Raw genomic sequence first — 19,141 nt, forward strand, 5'->3', positions numbered from 1 at the left:
GTATATCTGCCAGTACCATCCCACCAGCTGTTTTAGTGGCTTCAAATTATGTTGAATTAGACAAGAAGCAGCATACGGTACTTGTGTCGTTTATAGCATCTTTGTAGCCCACATTTGGGGTGGGCTCGATACAACCATGGTGGACACTGGCTCTGTATTTACTGCCTACTGCTTGGCCAAAGTCTCCAGGGTCACATGACATCCAGGTGGCCCTCAAAGTCTTTCTCTTTTTTTTTTTTCTCCTTTTTTGGTTCAAAGTAACTGATGCACTCAGAAGGCTGTCAAAGCTTTCCCAAGTGGTTTATTTTTAGCACAGTATCAAGATCACACTTTGTGCCCTGAGGCATGCCGTTAGGTGATGTAAAGATACTTGAAAATTTAAAACTCTCCCTTTTCAACAGAAGTAAGCTCTTAAACCTGCCCAGACTTTCCAGTGGCTTAATTCAGTCCTTGTGATCGTATTTCATTTGACGGGATTTTGTTTGATGTTTCATTTTTGAGATGTTGCTCCCCATGTAAGTCTTTACCAAGTCCTTCAACCCCCTCTCTCAAGTGCTGAAATCCTGAAATGTCTTGCCCTAAAGGCTTTGAACGAGTCCCATGGTGCTCCGATGATCCCAGCAGTGACTTTGGCTCTGCAATCGCTGACTGCATGAAACAAGAACCCCTGATTATTTTCACAGACAGTGTTCCTGAGGAGAAGTCTCCAGCAGCTCACAGCAGCTCAGCCTCTCACTTGTGAAACTCTCTGCATGTGCAGGCAGGAGGCATTTCATCTGGAGCTGGAGCGCATCAGTCAAGCAGAATTTCCTTTGAGCTGCAGATAAGAGGCCCTGCTCAAACAGACACTGGGCTTCCAGCTTTCAGAACAGCCTCCAGGGCCAAAAAGGAAGGAAGTATTTAATACCGTGAACATGGGATGTATAGAGAAAAACAACACTCCAAGATGCATCACCCTTAAACACATGCCCCGAGCTGTTTAACCCACTACTGCCAAGGGTGAGCATCCCCAAAGTGGCCTTGAGATCAGGACACTCACAGTGAGGCTAAAGGTTTTCTAAGCCCGTGCAGTATTTGGTCAGAATTCCTCAGGAATCAGCAACAGAGAGCTGACTCACTGTGAAGGAGACCTTGATCAGCAGTGGAGAAAGCTGATCACAGACTGGCGCATATTGAAAAATTAAGTAATCTTTGTGAATGACCTGAATGGTCAGATTACTGAAAGTAAATCCCTGCAAAAAAACAATTCCAGCCTCTTCACTGTACGCTGAGAGCCCAGTTTGCTTGGAACATGTCAGGGTACAGACAAGATTACTTCTTAGAAATTGCAGCTGTTTTCAGCATCAGCAGAATTAAAAAATATAATAGTTTCCACTTTAAGAGAGCAAGCAAGCAGAACTCTACACTGCCCAAATACTATCAAAAAGATATAGTGGGGTAACAAACATGAGGTCAAAAGCAACAGAAGATATAGGCAGACTGGTTCTTAAAATGAAATCTTAGAAAATTTGATAACAAATCAAGCACAGTAATAATAAACCAAGTATTTCTAGAGAAGCATTTCTAATTTCAGGTAGACCCATCTGTGCTCCAGTGACAAACACTAATCAAGACCAGAGAAGCATAGGCAAAAAGTTACACCACTGTCACAGACGACATGAGTGCACAAATTAGTCAGCAGAGGGAAAAAAAAGTAGGATTCAAGGGACTCCTTTCTAGTTTCTAGGGATACAGGAGAGACTGACTGTGAAAAAAAACTTCATCCTGGGGCCACCTGCCAGATTGACTGATGACATGGCAGAATACCCAGTAACAGAGACTTTGTCCAAGGGTGCCCAGCTGAAGAAAGGAACAATAAGGTAATGACCTGCTATTGAAATACCTTGAATCGCAATGTCATGCTGTATCCTGGTATTTACTGGTGAGATGGGAGCTCTTCAGCCTGGCTGGATCCAGCTGCAACTGCTCCATGATGATGGGTGGACATCACCCCAAGCAGTGCTCACAGAGGTACACCCACACCTTCATTCCCCCGCAGCCTAGGGAAAGATGCTACAGGAGATAGTCTGCCCACAGCTTCCAGAAACTGCCTCAAGATGGTGCTCCAGCCAGTTTTCTGGGTTTTAAAAGAATTCGATTGCCTTACAGATGGCTTTCCGTGCAGGTCTTTGCTTAGGAGTAACAAACGAGCGTGGACTGGGCTCAGTCCTTGCAGGGAGCCTTCATAGCTGCCTCTGCCAAGCCATTCGTCGCTTTGCAGGGCTCATCGCTTCCAGCCCATGGACTGGAAGCCCCTGAGCAGCTGTCAGGAATGAATCACAAACAAGGTCCCCATAGGAAAGGAGAACTATGGATTCATAACCTTGAGCACTCTGGGTAGGAACTTGTCCAGCTTGCTTTATATATTACCCAGAAAGCAGCAGCTTTGTTTTCACAACCTTGGACCGGGCGAGTGGAGCAGCCTCAGCAGAGTACCTGTCCAAACCCTGGCAGCCCGGGCCAGGAGACCAGTCTCTGAACAGGCACTGTATTTAGTGACTTACAGCTTGCAAAACACCCCAACAGGGTAAGACCAAGGAGCGTGATCTGTGACATGGGAGTGCTGCAAGCACAGCACTGAGGACCTTCCTGCTCCCTCTGGCCCCTGGATCTTGCTAAAATATATTCTCCATGCCCATCCATACTGTGTTTTGCAGTACTGTAAAGGGAAACATCAACAGCCTCCCCATGTTTTGACTCGATATTGCTGTGTTGCATCCTGAGTAAGAAAAGATTTTTAAAAGAAACTGGAACAATTTTGTGGAGAATAGAAAGAGCTGAGGTCAAAGAGCAAACTGTTAATGGAGGGATTAGTGCTGTGGAGTCACCACAGATTTAACTCCAAGGAGAAACTGAAACCCTGAGAGGAAAATTAACCCTACACAGGCAAGATTTTATATCTCAGCAGGGACAGTCTTCTAGCAACCATTTGCTGCACAGATGAGGAATCAATGATGTTAAATTAGGAAAGTTATTTGTTTGCTTCTAAGCTGGAGAGATGCCTGGCTTCCCACAGCAGCCAACAGTGCAGGATGCCCTCCTGGAGTCAGGCAGAGATACCATGGCTAAGGAGGAGCCAGGCCTCATCCTGACTGCTGTCCCACATAGGACTCTTTGCTGGTCCCATTCCCAGCACTGGAAACATAAGGATCCCTTGCATCACCCATACAAGTGGTATGGGGACAGAGAACAGCATTAATGAAGGGCTGACACTTGTATTAATCATGGGGTCGTTTTGTTTTTTTCAGTCCATCCATCACATAGCTTTTTTTCCCCCCCTTTTGCAGTGCAGGAACAGCTCCAGCTGTTCTTTTTATTAGAGGATCTGAACAGGTGCTGGAAAGGGGAAAATCCTTTTACACCAAGCAATACAGCTAAGAAATCATAGGATCCTACAGAAATGGTACAGGCAGGCATCGCCCAGGCACCTGAGCCCAGCATCGTTTGACAGGAAACTTTGCAGAGCTTGATGGTGGTCAGCTAACGAGCATGGGAATCCTGTAAGCCTTGGCCATGGGATAAGCATTGGACACAGAGAACTTTGCAAAGTATGTGGAAAAAGAGAAAAAACAGAGGGCAAATAGAAACCCTGTACTCAGCACTTCAGGGATGTTTAGCCTGTTTCTCCTATTGCAAGCAGTTGTTCCCCAGGCAGCTTCACCTCCCCTAAGTCTGATTGGCAAAATACTAAGGACTCAAACAAATCTTCAAAACTAGATACTTCCCTTACCCAACCCACTCTTCCTTCAGCCCTTATCTGCCCTTACCTGCCTCCACTAGATCACTTTAAAAGTCCCAGACACTTCCTTCCTTTGTTTGTCTTGGCCAGAAAGGGAAATGTCTTGTGTGTCAAAGGTTTAGTGCAAATTCCTGTCCAAGCTCTTTAGTACCTCTGGCCTCAGAAAATCAAACTTCTCCTGACTAGGGATTTGCACATCAATCAGACTGTCTCCCCCCATTCTCCTTCTCCTGCCTGCACACAGGATTGAGATTGAAGCGACGAAATGACAAGGGGTTAAATCCCTACTGGCTGGCACAAACCAGAGAGCAGAAAAAGAGTTCTGGGTTTCAAATGCATTTGCACAAAGCCAGTTTCTCAAGGTCTGTGCCACTGTCCTGGCTCTCCAAGGGCCTGGTTGAGATGGATGAAGAGCAGCTGGCAAAAAATGAACTCTGAAGAGACAGTGGTTAATAGGGAAAATACGAGCTATTAACGGTCAGGTTTCAATCTGTGAACGATCAAAATAAGTGCCTCTCAGGGAGCATCAGGTCCAGCAGGACCTCATGGAGACCTCTCCCAAGAGCCTTTCCTTTCCCTGCCCTTTCAATCCTCCTGTCGTGTTCACATCTCTGTGGACACCCAGGTTTTGCCCTGTATTTTCTGCATTCCGCTGGATACCAGTGCCCATGTGGCAGCTCTCAGGACTCAAAGGAATCTGTAGAGACATCCCTTTCCGAAGCAGGCAAAACAGGGAGAGAAGTTTTAAGGCCTCCTGTGCAGGGAGTACATGGTACAGAACTTGAGGTTTCAAAAGAGAGATGTCCAATTACCAAGCCACCCAGTGACCCTACAGGCATGAAGCTTCCCCTATAAGTGATGAAGATGCTCAGAAGAGTTCCCATTCCCAGTTTCACAAGAGTAATCAGTCATTTTTGGAGCAGGAATTTATGATGGGATTGACACAATGGTTTGGTGAGAGCAGAGGCTGCTGGCAGAAGAAAGCTTGAGAGACATCATTCTCTGGCATGTTGGACTGAGCAGGTTGGATGGGATACAGCAGCTGTCTTAAAACTGGCACAACAAAGCCAGGGGCAAAACTGAGTATGAAGGGGGTAATTTTCAGGAATTCCTGGCAGCTGTCATGCCTGAATTAACTCCTTTGGGTTGTTTTCCAATGAACTGCTCTGCACTGTGTCTGACCAGCACATTAAGAAGGATGAACAGATCAAAGAGCATGATACAGCCTTGCTTGGGGTGGGTGACTTTTCTGAGTGTTCTGCTCACCCTTCTTTAAAGAAAATTATCTGGGCTTAATGACTCAAAGCAGGACACTGAGGTCCTGGCTAGAGATGTGGGCAGGAGGCACAGCCTTTAGGAGCTCTGTCTGGACGGCAGCACCCTTTCCCTAGGGCCCATTGGAAGGAGACGACAGATCCTATCAACCTGGAAGTGTGAAAAATGTGGTAAGCCTGAGACATGTTTTAAAGAGTCTGGTCTTCCATTTCCTGCATTTTGCTGAAAAGAGGAGGAGACCGGTCCTTTGGGTGAGCAGTTCAGTGGCAGCAGGTGCAGAACAAGAGCATCAGGTTGAATTTGAAGCTCTCAGAGCCTCAGCAGGGAGGGGTAAGTTAGCTACCCACAAGAAGTCTACCATGCAGGCAGCACTTCGGTTGGAAGCTCCTTCCTTTGCAGATGAACACCCTGATCTCAGCTCCCCCCTCTTCTTCTCACCGAATCTGCCCTGTGCGGTCACTTGAGAGCAGCACACCTGACTGCGGGGTGCCTGGTGGCAGCAGCTGCTGAAACCACAGCTTGAGTAAAGCCAGCCTCCCTCTCCTTTGCTCAAGAGAAGGCTGTGCTGTGTGAAAACAAACCTGAATCAGGCTGTTCTCACCCTAAACTCTCCTGGAAAACAGGAAGCTACAAGCAAGGGTGGAAGAGTAAGCTTACAGGCTCTTGGGAAACACCAGGAACATACATCCCAGGAACCACCAGCAGTGAAGTGCAAAAAATGCTTTCCAAGTTAACACATGCATCTGGGTTTACCTGGTCAGCTGATACACTGACATCTGTGTATCCAAAACAGAGGACGAATTGAGCACTTGCATCTGCCTCCCTGAGCTTCAACTTCAGACTAAACGTTAAACTGATGCACCATCTGCCAGAACAGCAATTCAGGTGCAAATGGCTGTTGCCAGAGCTGCCGTTATGGCCAGGGAGAAACACTGATGAAAACCCAAGAGATTAGTGGCCAGCGATGAGTCTCCTCCATGCTGGTACCACAGTAACGGGTACCAGGTCTTCAGAGTAAGCCATCTGCCCTTGGAGAGGGGTCTTTCCTCCCCCACAATGCTCTTGCCGCCTCTGAACTCCCGCAGAAACATGGAATAAGTCCATCTACGAGAGATGGCCACCTTGTCGTGCCCCTGACTTAAGGGTGTTCAGGTTCAAGTCTGAGATGCTACTTTACTGCAAATTTTTGTCACTGGAGACAGGGATTGTCTATCTGTGCACTGAAGGAAAGAGGACAGGAGCAAGCCTCTGCCCAAGTAAATGTGACCGAGCCAGATAAGAGAAGTTTTGCACTGAGATACACTTGACTGTGGAAATAGTCTGCCCAGGTAAAGTCTGGAGGGTAAAATGATCAATTTAAATAAATTGGTATTAAATAGTACAAATGCCTAAGGAAACATGCACGTAGCAAAATCCAGGTAGCTTATACTTCTGTAAAAATGCCAGCACTGATTTAAGAGCAGGATCTATCCAAAGTAGATGCACCTACAGCTGCAGCAGCTTTCTGCTGCATGTGCACATTGAGAAGCAGCTTCCCTATGCCTGACACAAAGTTCAGAGCCCTGGATACTATTATAAGCATTTCTTTTTAATCATTAGGTGTTTCTCAGGCTGAAACAGGGGCCAAAGGGAAGCCTCTGTGTGCAGACTGCTAATGCAGCAGCATCTTGCCTGGTGTATGCCTCTTTGGCTGCTCCAAAATGAATCACAATGAGGAACAGCAGCATCTTCTGCTGATCTATGCAGAGGCCAACAGCTTGTGAGAGCACAATGGTCTTAGCGATGTACCTCCATGTTTCTCCACCTCCACTTTTTCATCCGGGCCCTCTCCTTCACTCCCTCAGCACCTAGGTTACATGTTAGATATGTGTATGTTCAGAATTTTTCACCATTACTGTTTTAAGCTTTTCATTGCCAGGTACACACAGAATCACTGTTGGAGCTCCCTTGATTCAGCACCTGTCCTTGACATTTAGTCTATCTGTAGCGATTAGGATCTGTCACAAAGGCACAGCAAGAGATTGCTGATGTCAATAGAGGAGCAAACAGTCATTTTTGCAGGTCTTCCTGCTGAGCCCACCCTAGAGATGCTCCTACCTCTACCACTCCCACTCTGTCATCAGAGCTGAGGGCCACCACGGGCCACTGGTGGCATGATGGATTAGAAAAGAGGCTGTGAAATTTCTCATACCTTTAAGTTTTGAAGTCAGGCCTCCCTGTGTGACATCTCATCCCTCCTCTTCACAGCTGCTTCTCATTTCCCAGCCATAGTCTTCCTGTTTTGATAGAATTTAAAAAACCCCTTTATTTAATAATTTTTTTGGAAAGTTGGAGGCTGTACTTAACAACTACACACAATTCTCACCAGCCATACCTGCTCCCATCACTATATATAGCTTCAGACAGGCCAAACTCATGGAGTAGGGTTGGGGTTAATAATCACAAAATGGAGTTCAGCTGTCTCTGAGCTGTGATTTACTGGGACTGAGGCCAGGCATGTTCTTCCTCATGCCCTTGCTGTAGAGTTGTCTGCTAAGGGACCAGCTTTTTCAAAAGGAGAAAAATTATCTGAAATGTCTTTTTGCTAGCTGAAACTCAAGAAGATGTGAAATCATTCAAGCAGGTCTGCTGTTGGATGAAGTCTCCAAGGAGGTGCTGGTGTGATGTGGAGGAGTACTATGCATGCTGATGTGCTGCCTTCTCTGCCCTTACATGCTTGGAGCTAGGAGAATGGGTGAGTTTAACCTGGCCCTTGTTCTTCATTGGGGCTTGTGGTCACTGAGCAGTTGCTGCTGGAAATATCCCATGAGGAATATTGTTGTTCTTAGTAAGTGCATCCCAGTGGAAAGGTCTGCTCTGGTGTTAGAGGTGTAAAAGAGTGTCAGTGTATGTTCCCTGCCCATTTCATGTTAGGTGTCCAAAATGTTCTTGGTGTTGGATATGTTGCCAGTTTGACACATGGACAGAGACTGTGTACAGCTGTTCCCTTTCCTGAGGGGTTTTAGCTTTGTTGGTATCACCTGTTTTGGGGGCTGCTGTGTGCTCTGCAGGGGCACTGAGTCCCCTGGGGTGACCTGCCTGGGGGGTTCATATCTCTGTTCCCTACATAATGCCAATATTGTTGTGAAGAACCTGCTGAGCATAGCTGGGGCTTAAGTTACATCATGTACTAATTATTAACAAACAGGCTGAGCCAGGCTGCTGTGTTCACTTCAGAGCTGACAAAAAGAGCCAAAGTACATGGGCAGGATTCAGAGAGCATCCCCTTTCATTGGTCTTGGACACCCCAATCCTGCCCCTTGGATATGCTGAACATCACCCCAGGGTCTCCCCTGCAGAGGTTGTAAGGAGGCCATAGTGCCACACATGGAGCATTGCCACCTTCTTTCTAGACATGGGGCACCCAGCACCCCGTGGCATGCTCTCAAGTGACCTCTTTTGTACACCTTGGTCCTTAACAGCTCAGAGTATTTTTAGTGGGCATGCCTTGCAGAAAAAACTCTTCTGCTCGTGAAGAAACAAACCTGCTCATTTCCTGTCTTCTAAGGAGAGATGCAGCTCTCCTGCTGCCTGCACTCAGACTGCTGCTCCCCCAGCTTTTAAGTCACTGATGGCCTGCTTAGTGTCTAAGGACAATTCTGGCAGTCCTCTTTTCCACTCGCCTTTCAGGCAGGCAGGTGGATCTTGGGTGATGTGAGAGCAGGCTTGTGGCTGCTGGAAGCAAAGACCAAGCTCTTGTAAGTCTGCCAGGGCAGGTGGGATGCATCCAACTTAGCTCAAGACCCTGGGACCCAGCAGCACAGCTTGGGTCTTTGTGCTTTGACTGGAGGAGATAAGGTCCTGAAGGCATGTTCAAAACAGATACAGGCATCTAGTAGGATTTTCAGCAAAGCTCATACTGCTTGTTACCCAAAGGTTTTTCAAAATCCATCTGTCCCTTTATGCTCCTAAACTTCACTTCAGAAGTGCTGTAGCCTCAGTAGTTACAGAAAGAGCGGCCTGTAGTTTTCCAGCATACGAATGGAACACTGTTCCTCCTTTGAGCAGTTTCTAGCTGACAAGACTGCCAAAATACCTGCCTGTATCTGTATATACAAATTTAAAGAACCCTTCCTCTCCTCCCTATGGTGCTTCAGCTTTCCCAGCCCTAAATGAACCGACTGTCCACACTGATGTGACCATGCCGCACTTACGAGCACACCAGGGGAGAAGCCAGTGCTGACAGATGTCACAGCATCTGCCAGCGAACACTGCCCCTGGAGCTGCTCGCATCTTCTGCCATGCGACCCCAGAGGGCAACGTGGCATTGCCATGCCACCAGCATGCCTTTCTGCTGTGGCCCCAAATCCCCTACTGATGGGGACATTGGGACTTCTTTACTGGGCTGCTGTACCAGCATGAGGGGGATGGCAGCGAGGGGAAAACTTGTGCTGAAGAACTGCGCAGGTTAGCCCATGCTGAGCCACTGTGTCTGTTGTGCTGGGCCACACAGGGCTTGGGAAAGCAACTGTCAATGTCAGGTACAGTCTGAGAGGAGGCATCCCAGGCTTAACTGGGACTGTTGTCTGCAGAAAAGAGGATAGCACAGAACAAGGCCAAAGTAGCTCCTTCAGAGCCATTTCATTCCTGGTTCCAAAGCAATCTGCTGTGCAGATTACATATTTGCAGAAAGCTTGCAAGCTACCTGTGCACATGCACAGCATCTTCTGAGAGTGTCCTGGAACATCATTCTCACATGGTGTGAGTGTTCTCCACATAATATCTCTAAGTTCCTTTGTGGTAGCCTACAGCTTCCCTGAGATTTTGAAATTCCTCCTTTCCATGTGCGTCCTTAAATGCAGCAGGGTGTACCCACTAGGCAGCTGTATGAATGGCAAATAAGCAGCAAATTGTGGACTACATGAAGGTTTCCCTTTAGGAGAGCTTTGTGTATAGCTATAGCTAGGTATTTCAGGACCCCACTGGAATGCATAGAGGTTTGGGATTTTTCATGATAAAGCCTTGAAAAAGTGCTTTTGGAAAAAGCCAGCACAGATTAGAGCACTGGGTCTAAACATTTGCACAACTGCAGAAGTTCAAAGAGAGCTAGGCATATGCTTTCCTTCAGAAGGTGGGTCGTAGCATGGTTTCTGAAAGCCTTGCTCACTGCCTGCTCCATCCCTGGGTCTCTGCATTCCCAGCTCAAAGTCCACTGGGTCCCACTTTCGTTCTACAGCATGAACCCACCACCCACGTTTGCAGTAAGCTGGTGTCGATATACGATATACACTCACAGCCCTTGTGCATGCACGCATACCACAGCTAGTCTACCCCAAAAGCTCTGTATGGCCTCTGTTTCTTCCTGCTTTTCTTGACTGTTCTTCTTTCAGGGCAGAAGTGACCCAACTGCTCCTGTGCCAAAGCAGCCATGTGCATCTCAGGTACTCAGACAAGGGTCTTTTCAACCAGCAACTGTGGGAAATGCTCCCTCTGACTGCTGGGCTGCAAACGTGCACAAAATCCTTCTCTGGCTTACCCAACTGACCATCTAACTGTGCTGCAGGGTAGTGTTCAGAGTTTGCCTTTGGCCTCAGGTGCCTCTGATAGAGAGAACTTCTTTGAGACAGAACTTATTTTGGGTGGCCACCCCAAACCATTCAGACACACCTCCCATCGTGAACACCTTCAGGAACCTCCTTAGATCCACCATCATAAACACTTCCAGTGCTCAAACTGCCACACAATGTCTTTTGGGTTCTCCAGTTGGTAGAACATAAGCTTTCCTGGCTGGTCCGTTCAGCCTTTGCAACACAAATATTTTAATCTTTCACCCTTTTTCTTCCTCCTGGGAGACTTTGGTCAGTCGTCTTAATTAGACAGGATTGCCTCACTTCCTTAGATATGGAAATGTCTCTTTGTTAAACAAGGCAATATCTCTTATCTCTTCCTGGCCTTTAAACAACTCTGCTTCTGGCAACTTTTCTGTGTCCTTACACCTAACATGGGAGTAATGCAAATACCCAACTAGGTAAAAGTTTGTAACTCATTATAAAAGCCTGGCTCAGAGCCGGAGCAGGAGTGACCCTGCTTGGGGGCACTCAGTTCTGCATGGCCGAATGCCAGACTCTATCCTAAGCACACCTTTACGATGGCCATTTCCTTTCCCCTCAGCTCTTTGCTCAGGTTCTTTGTTTTTCCTTTTTTCCTCTTTCAGGATATCAGGTTCTCTTATCTGAGAACAGAACCAGAAAAATCCTCAGCATAGTTTTTTTTACCCATGGGACTTCTCCAAGACAGGATTGCCTGGGACACCCCAGGATGTCACTTCTGGAGGATAAAGTGGCCCTCAATTGCAGCTTTCTGCAGCCTGATGATCCCTCCCAGCCCCCTGCCAGAATGTGCCCTACTATTGCCATGAATGTGATTTTGCTGCTCCCAGTTGTAAGGACAAAAATAAGCCATTTTCTCATTCATTTTTGTGACAGCAAAACAAAACTTTTGCTTTTGAGCATTTTCAGCTGTTTCTAGTCTCAGGAACTCACATTTGCCTGCCAGAGCAGGACCAGTATCACTTGTTTTTTGGAGGTGGGAGAAGGATGACCATGCTCCCTCTTTTCTGCTGATATTGTTCCAGTTGGCATTAAAAGGTAATTTGTGCTTGGACTGGAAATAGCCAGGACAGTTGACTATGATTCCCCAACCTGCGAGTGAGGCAGGGAGCCCAGACTCCACGCTCAGGAGAATTTGTGTGCTCTCTGCACAAAGCAGGGCATCTTTAGCAGAAGAAGTGGAGTTCATCCCCTTGCAAGGATCCTGGGAGGATTCTCTTGGCTGCTGGAGATTTTCCTTCCTCAGGCAGAGGCAAAACCTGAAGCCAGGTGTCCTATGCATTAGGCCAACTGCTGTTAGTGTAAGGGACACTTGGGGTGGCAATGGGTGAAGCAGAAAAATCATTACTATCTTTCTCTGGGAGCTGAACCCTGAAGACAAGGTCCTTCAGAAAGGTGAAGGCTACAAGGCTTGGAAATGGGTTGGGGCTAGGAATCCCAGGTGGAAGGAGCCACCTCCTGGAAAGACTAAGGCTTGCAAGCACAGAAGGACGGTCCCTCAGCTTCTCCGCCACTCTCCTGCCTTCCTTCTGGCACTCATCATCTTCACTAACTCTTTTTGGATAAGATTGTCCTCTCACCATGAAAGTGAGATGCTCAAAAGTTCAGAGCTGCAAAGCTATTGTGCTATGGCTCTAGTTTCCCTACAGATCTAGCGGAAGACACTCCATCTGCATCCCTCAGCATGTAGGAACCCCGCAGGCCTTTTGCATGAACACCAGTGGCTTCTCCTTAAAGATAAGAAATTAAGAGTGAGGAGCAGGTAACGATATGGCCAAGATCCTTGAGGATCAGGGGGGACAGCAGTGGAAGTGGAGCCAAGAATAGGCATACAACAAAATCTCACCTTGGAGACCTCTTGAGTGACCAGAGAGGAAGCTCTCTCTTTAGCTGCTATAATTTACTTTATAAGTGCTGAAAACTTTAGTGAAAATTAGATATAGGCATTTAAATTAGTTATGTGGTTTTGAAACTTACCCAACTTGATAACAGTTTAGCGCCTTAGAGTGCAGCTGGCTTAACTCTTCTGAGCAAATTCAAAATAAAATCCTCAGATTGGACTTCTTTTTTTCCTGATTTCTTGTTTGAAATCTGTATGTTTTTTCCCTAAACAAATCCTTGAAAGCAAGGATGGCTTTGGGCAGGGCAGAGATCAGCTCATCCCACAGGAGTGGGAAAAGGAGAGAGCATGACTTGTAGTAAACTATTAAAGGAACTTAATCTGTTCAGTACATCAAAACCCGACAATCTCTCAACCCGTAATTCAACTGTGTGTTTAGGGATACTGGAAAATACTGGATTTGACTAGACTTGAAAGTGATAAAATGCATAACAATAATCAATTTCCAGGAGTTAAAGCCAGGCGCAGTCAAACAAGGAAAAAGATACTGGTTTTGGTGGTGACTTCACATCATTAAAAAAAGTGTTCCTTGTTAGGCTGTTAAGTTATTGATGAAAAAATCGAGATGTTTGTGTGCAAGTGCAGGGCAGATGCTTCTGGAAAATGCTGTAGGTGTTGGGCCCAGCAAGTGGCTGTCTCAGATGAAAGTTACTCTCTTGGGTCAAATGCTAAGGACTGTCAGATGAGGAAACAGTACTTTTCTGACCCCAAAGCCTGTGCCTGAGAAGTCATGTTTGGGTAACTGAGGTCTGTCCCTAGCTGTGCCCTAGGATGTTTGTACAGTTTAATTTCTCCCCGGACCCTCCATTTCCCACCTGCTCTATCAGATTGACTGTTTCCCTTGGTCTCCTCTCTTGCTTAACAGTGCAATTTCCCTTTCCATTTCAGACAGAGCGTGCTGGGTTAATGCCACCCTGGTAGGGTGTCAGCATTGCACAACCAGTTAACCCTCTCCTGATGAGGCATAGCTGGAGAAAAACAAAAGGAAGGAGGAGAACTGAATTCTCTGCCGGTGACACTTTCTCCCAGCCAACAAACAAAAGTTTTACTAGCTAAACCCTCTCAGATGCTGCATTCCAGCTTGGTAACATTTCGGTAACACATTGCAAACGTTTGACTCATAGAAACTTGGAAGGCTGGAGCTGGGGGAGGGGGAAGAGCGTCACATTCCCATTCCCGGGCAGGGTTTGGTTGTTGGATTTTTTTTAAATATTTTTTCAAGAACTGAAACTTCTAGTTAATAAAAAAAAAAAAAAAAGTGTTTGAGGCTGATGGCTTTCACCGGCTTGCATTGTGTTTGGGAGAGAGGGGCTGGGGGAGGAGGGCTTGCACTGCCAAGGGAGGAACCCAGGGCAGCTGAAGTCGCTTTTCTTCTGTAAGTCTTTCCCCCCCACCCCCCTTCTCCCTCTGTGTTCCCAGGGCAGGGTTGGCTTTCTAGGTTTGATAAAGCATTTCCTTCCATTGTCATTCTATACGGCCTCTGGGCCCTTCTCTCAGTCCCTCCCCTTTTGCCGTCCCCCCTCTCTCTCTCTCTCTTCCTGAACTTTAGTGAATCTTGAGATATAAAGAAAGCAGCTGCCTCCCTTAAAGCACATCTTGAACAATGAGACCTCATCTCCCAGGGCTTTAATTCCTCTGGATGCAAGGACAAACCCAGGGTGAGTAGCCTGCTAGTGACTCTGCCGGTCACCGCATCTGCAAACGCGGCCGTGCGCGGTGGGTGCTCGCGTCTGTCACTGCAGCAGCCGGGGTCCTCCCGCAGCTCTCAGGCTGTGGAGATTGTGTGTAGCACAAGAGCAGATGCTGTAAACGTTAAAACTCTCAAAACCCAACCGGCGCAACCTGAGAAAGCACTAATGCTGTCCCCATCGGGTGCAGTCCCCATCGGACACGCGCGTGCTGCAGAAGGCTTTGCCACCCAGCTGTGTGCCTGGGTTTGGGTGACCCGCTGGCTCCGCTCCTTGTGAGACTTGCCAAAACCTGGCACTCGGCAAGGTGGGAGGAATCCTGATCTCAAAGGCATAGAAAACCAAATATGATTCGATCGGATGTGACTCTGCGCTGGGTTGTGGGAGAGAGGTCTTCCCCGGCAGCTTTGGGGCTGTGTAATCCAGGGGCGAAGCTGAAAGAGGAGCTTGGAAAGGCACCAGGTGGGAGACACCTCCACAGTCCGGGGTGCTTGGGTTCGGAGGCGAGCGCTGCCTTGTGTGGATGCTGCAGATTTTCCTGCTGGTGTCTGGCATTTCTGCTCTCTTGCCTATGATATCCTCGTAGGAATTTTCCAGTCCGTTTTTAACATGGAGAAGAGAGGTGGGCTGGAACACAGGGGACTTTCTGCACAGGGGATCGCCGAGTTGTAGCCGCCACGTCTGAAGCAGAGATCGGCTGTCAGGGCTTGCTGCGGTCCATGCTTGGGAGCGCAGAAAGCAGGCAGAGGTGCAGTGCCTGTTGTCATTGTAAAGACCGTTATTTGGAATCTACTTTCACCTGAGTCACCATGCACAAAAAGCAGGAGGCAAAATGCAGGATGTCTCAGCAGCAGTGTGATGTATGTTAATTAAGGGAAGTCAGGACAAGTGGCGAAGCTGCTGCCTAATGTGCAACTTCTAATATGGGGCCCCAGTCATACCGTCCCCAGAAAATAAGCGATTCACACAGGAGACTGTGAGAGACAAGGCCCATCCCAGATGAATCCCTAAGATCTTCCCAAGGGGTTGCATGCTGCAAAAAAGCACGTTATAAACCTGCCACTCCTCCTCCAGAGCAGCTTCCCAGGACACTTGCTCTGTTCTGTGCACCAGAACAGCTCTGTGTTCCTGCTCTCTCTGGCAGGCCTTTGCAAACAGCTAAAATACACTTATCTCATGAAACCTTCCTTTCACGGTGTTTGCACTCCCTGAGCTCTCACATGCTCTCATGTACTCGCTGGTGTCCTGTCACTCCACCATTAATGCAACCTTATTTTGCTTGCAGTGCCTAGGTGACAGTGGGAACAAAGGAGCAGGGATTGTGGCTCTGAAGGATGTCTGAGGTCAAAAAAAATCCCTTCTCTCATTTGTATCGGCTCCTCTATTTACTGAACAACTTGCAGTGTGTTTCCTACCTTTATGTTATTTAGGGGAACTGGGGGAAAACTGATGGTGATGCATGTGGGCTGCATGGTGATACAGGAACCTGCAGCAAAATACGGCCTGAGGACTGTGGTACTAGGTGTTCTTTGGCAAGTGGGAAACACTGCATGCTTAAGAGAGATGTTGCTGTGTTGTGGCATGTTCCTTAGACTGGTAACCACTAAAGCCTGAAAAAGCAAAGGAGGGAAAAGTAGTGAGATGGAGCAGAAGCTGCTTTTTGGAGGGAAGGTACTCCACCAGTTCTGCCACTTTTCCCATCTCTCAGCTGCCCCTTCACTTCTGCCATTGAACTTGTGTGATTGCAGTGTGGTTAAACTGGGCCATATGGGTTTATTTTTAACCTCAGCTGCTCAAGGTTAGTTCAGTGATCTGGTTAAGAATACAACACCACAAGAGATAGTAGTGCTGCTGCTGAGAGGGGCCATGAACTGTGACATGCTGGTGGGATCAAATGGCCTTGGTGGGAAGTCCTTACGGCTTCACTGCCAAAGATGACATGAAATGGAATGACTCCCAGGTTGGGGAGACGATTGCATGCAACTAAATACAGCCCATATGCTGTTGTCTAATGGCCCCCATGTCTCAGTAAACCCCCCTTTGAGTTTCTCTTCTTCATCTCCATCTGTCTCCAGTGTCCACTGTCTGCACTAAAATAACATTCATAGGAAACAGCATGTAAGCCTAGGAAACACCACAGGGTATCTGAGCCCCTTGGGATAGGGCATGGAAAAGATTGGTCCCTGAAAGTCCATAGCAAGCCTCTGTGCCATAGTGACTGATCCTCAGGTAAGAAATTCTCCTACAAGCTTTGTTACAGGTGAGTTTCCCAAATTTCTCTCTTCTGCCCTGGAAAAGGAAAAAGTCTGGGATAACTACAAATAGGAAGGTTTCCAATGGTTTTATTGATGCCCTCCATCCCATGTATAAGCTAGTCAGGTGGAATTGATGCAAGTTAAGGTGAACAAGCACAGGTGAGTTGATCAGCCTTGGCTCCCTTTGCAGGCAGAGGAGAAGAGGTGGCTCTTCTGAGGGCTGTCCATCTTGGCTAAAAGTATATATTTGATGTGAACTTGTAATCTGGATAAGTTGAATCCTCCTGGTAGGGGTTTTAGAAGCAGCCAATGGCTTATACATGGAAAAGACAGGAAAAACAGACAGAGGAAAGACCTTTGATTGGAGAGAAATCTTGATAAACAAAGTAAACCTGGGCAAGTGCAAACAATGTGGTTTTGTGTTAGAAAACACTGGAAGACTACAGCTGAGAGCAGAGAAAGTAGGTCAAATGGTGACTGCTGGATCTATTCTAGGAAACCAACCCTGGATAGGATTTGGCCACCACTCTGGGTAATCAGGACATGTCTCATTCCTCCCATAAGGCCCAGTGTGATACCTAGGCAACTCTGTCCTTAGTATGTTTTAATCTCGCCGGAGTTAATTTTTTTTGAAAATAGGAATGTTGATGCTGCTTAGTGTAGATGTAGGGCATGTTCACAATGGGGAGCTCTATTTTAGGAAGCAATGCCTTGAAGAGGGTATCGGAGGATTTGAAAGAAGAAACCTACTGGTGCTATTTCTGGTGTAATATGGCAGTTGATAAAACAAAACCCCAAACATGAGCTTGGGCCTTATAAACAGGGAATGATCAAAAAAGGTATAAAGCCAATTTTATTACTCATCAAAGCATTACTAAGACCGTCTGGGGTCCTGCATCGGTTCAGGTAGCCATTGGAGCATGGTATGTTCTTATGCTATAAACAACCTAAAAGTCATCCTGTGTTCTGCAACATATAAGCTGTTCAAAACGTGACTGGAAGTTTTCTAGGAGACCTGCAGAACTTTTGGCTTGTGCAGAAGTCATCTAGAGAGCCAGTGTAGTCTGTTACGTGGAAAGTCAGAGTAGGCTAGACACACTTGAGTTTTTCTCTCCATAAAATCACATTTCTAGTCTGGACAGACCTCCACTAAATCCTGCAACTTTGGGCAGCACTCCGATGTCTCTGAAAATGGACTAGGCATTGTGGGTAGAGATGGCTTAGGAGTGTACACTGGGCTATGTGAACGTGAATAGGATTACTCTGCTCCAGGGGGGATCGGAGCCTATCAATACAAGGGAAGCAGTCACGTTCACCTTAAATCCTATTAAGCTGAAGGAGTTGGATAAAACTGGGCTTTAAAGTAGCAGAATAAGGGAGGCAAAATGAGCATCTTCAGACTTGATATTGAACAGATCTCATGTCTGTGGCAGGAGGAAACCTCCAAAGTTGTTGCGCTACTGTCTGGGACTGGCATTTTTCCAGCAGGAACTGATGTGTTAATATAAATGTTGATGAAACTTCCAGATTTAATTGAGCTTTCAGAGGCATAATTGTGTTCTCTTGGTTTTCAGGAGGAGATGAGAACTTTACTGCCACTTCTGCCACTGACAGTCTTACCCACCTCTGTGCCCATAGTCCCCTTCATAGCAGCCTCCAGGAGCTCATCTGTGTTCTTGGCATTTACACAATGAGGAAATTGACCAGCAGTTCCATATTAGCAATCAGCTTTCCAGGGATGTTGCGTGTATTTTCCAGCAAGGGATGGAACAACATCAGCAACCCTTTTATCTGCTAGGCCAGGGCTGCAATTTCGCAGTACGAAGGACCAGACATTGTTTAAAAGACTTGGATGAGAGCATTTGGAGTGCAAATGCCTGGAGAGGCCATGCCTTCAGCAAAGGAGCTCTGTGTTCAGACTGTGGCCTGGTGCTTGGCCCTCTTTGTATTGTCCCTGCTGGGATGTTCTGGTAAGGCATGGTGATGACTGCCCTCACCAGTGCTGCACCCTGCCCCAGCCATTCCCTCTTACAGCTCGTGTCACACCAGCAGGCAAGTGGGCAGACTGGGCAAAGGTGGGAGGGACCAGTGGGATGGCAGTGCTGCTCTGTAGACACTTGTTCCACTTGATGTAGATTCTTGGTATCTTGTTGGGCTACAAGAGATTTTGGCATTCATTGTCCTGGCGTTATGGCCCTGTTTCCTTGGTGAAGCTGAGCTTGGGGTTGCTCAGTGGGGGGCTGTCACACATGGAAGGGAAATTGGGACAAAGCCCTTAGAAATGGCCACCTGGAACAGTTGGTAAATTGGAACTGAGGTGATACAACATGTATGTCCACCCTCATGGTGCACAGGGATCGGAAGTGACAAGTACCCTGCTTTGACCTTATTTCCAGTGTCCCTTGCCCCTTGGTATCTCTCCTGGACAGACACAGCCATGCATTGTGTTTGCATTGTCAGGAAGATGCACTTTAAGAATGTATTATTTGGGCTTGGTTAATTCATCAGGAAGTTTACTTTAAAAGCAAATAAAACCAGTGAGCAGCTATAATGCCAGGAAACAGGTAAATTTTTTTTTCCCCCAAACAAACCAGACGGATGAGGCAGAAAAATTCCTGCTGGAGCTGCAAGCATTTAGCATTTTGTGATGGCTGCAC

General features: G+C 47.1%; 1 protein-coding gene across 2 annotated transcripts in view; it reads left to right on the forward strand.

The window, feature by feature from the left end:
• The first annotated feature begins 14,062 nt into the window (after window positions 1-14,062).
• The window catches only part of HDAC7 (histone deacetylase 7), a 91,501-nt gene continuing 86,422 nt past the window's right edge, over window positions 14,063-19,141 (forward strand). The window contains exon 1 of one of the 2 annotated variants that reach the window (XM_055792313.1): window positions 14,063-14,199. In XM_055792313.1, coding sequence (XP_055648288.1) covers window positions 14,181-14,199 — 19 coding nt within the window. In that variant the 5' untranslated portion in view covers window positions 14,063-14,180. The remainder of the gene's footprint in view (window positions 14,200-19,141) is intronic. The other variant, XM_055792309.1, reaches the window with a different exon arrangement.

The sequence above is a fragment of the Falco peregrinus genome, chromosome 19 (assembly GCF_023634155.1).
Source record: "Falco peregrinus isolate bFalPer1 chromosome 19, bFalPer1.pri, whole genome shotgun sequence".
Taxonomy (NCBI): Eukaryota; Metazoa; Chordata; class Aves; order Falconiformes; family Falconidae; genus Falco; species Falco peregrinus.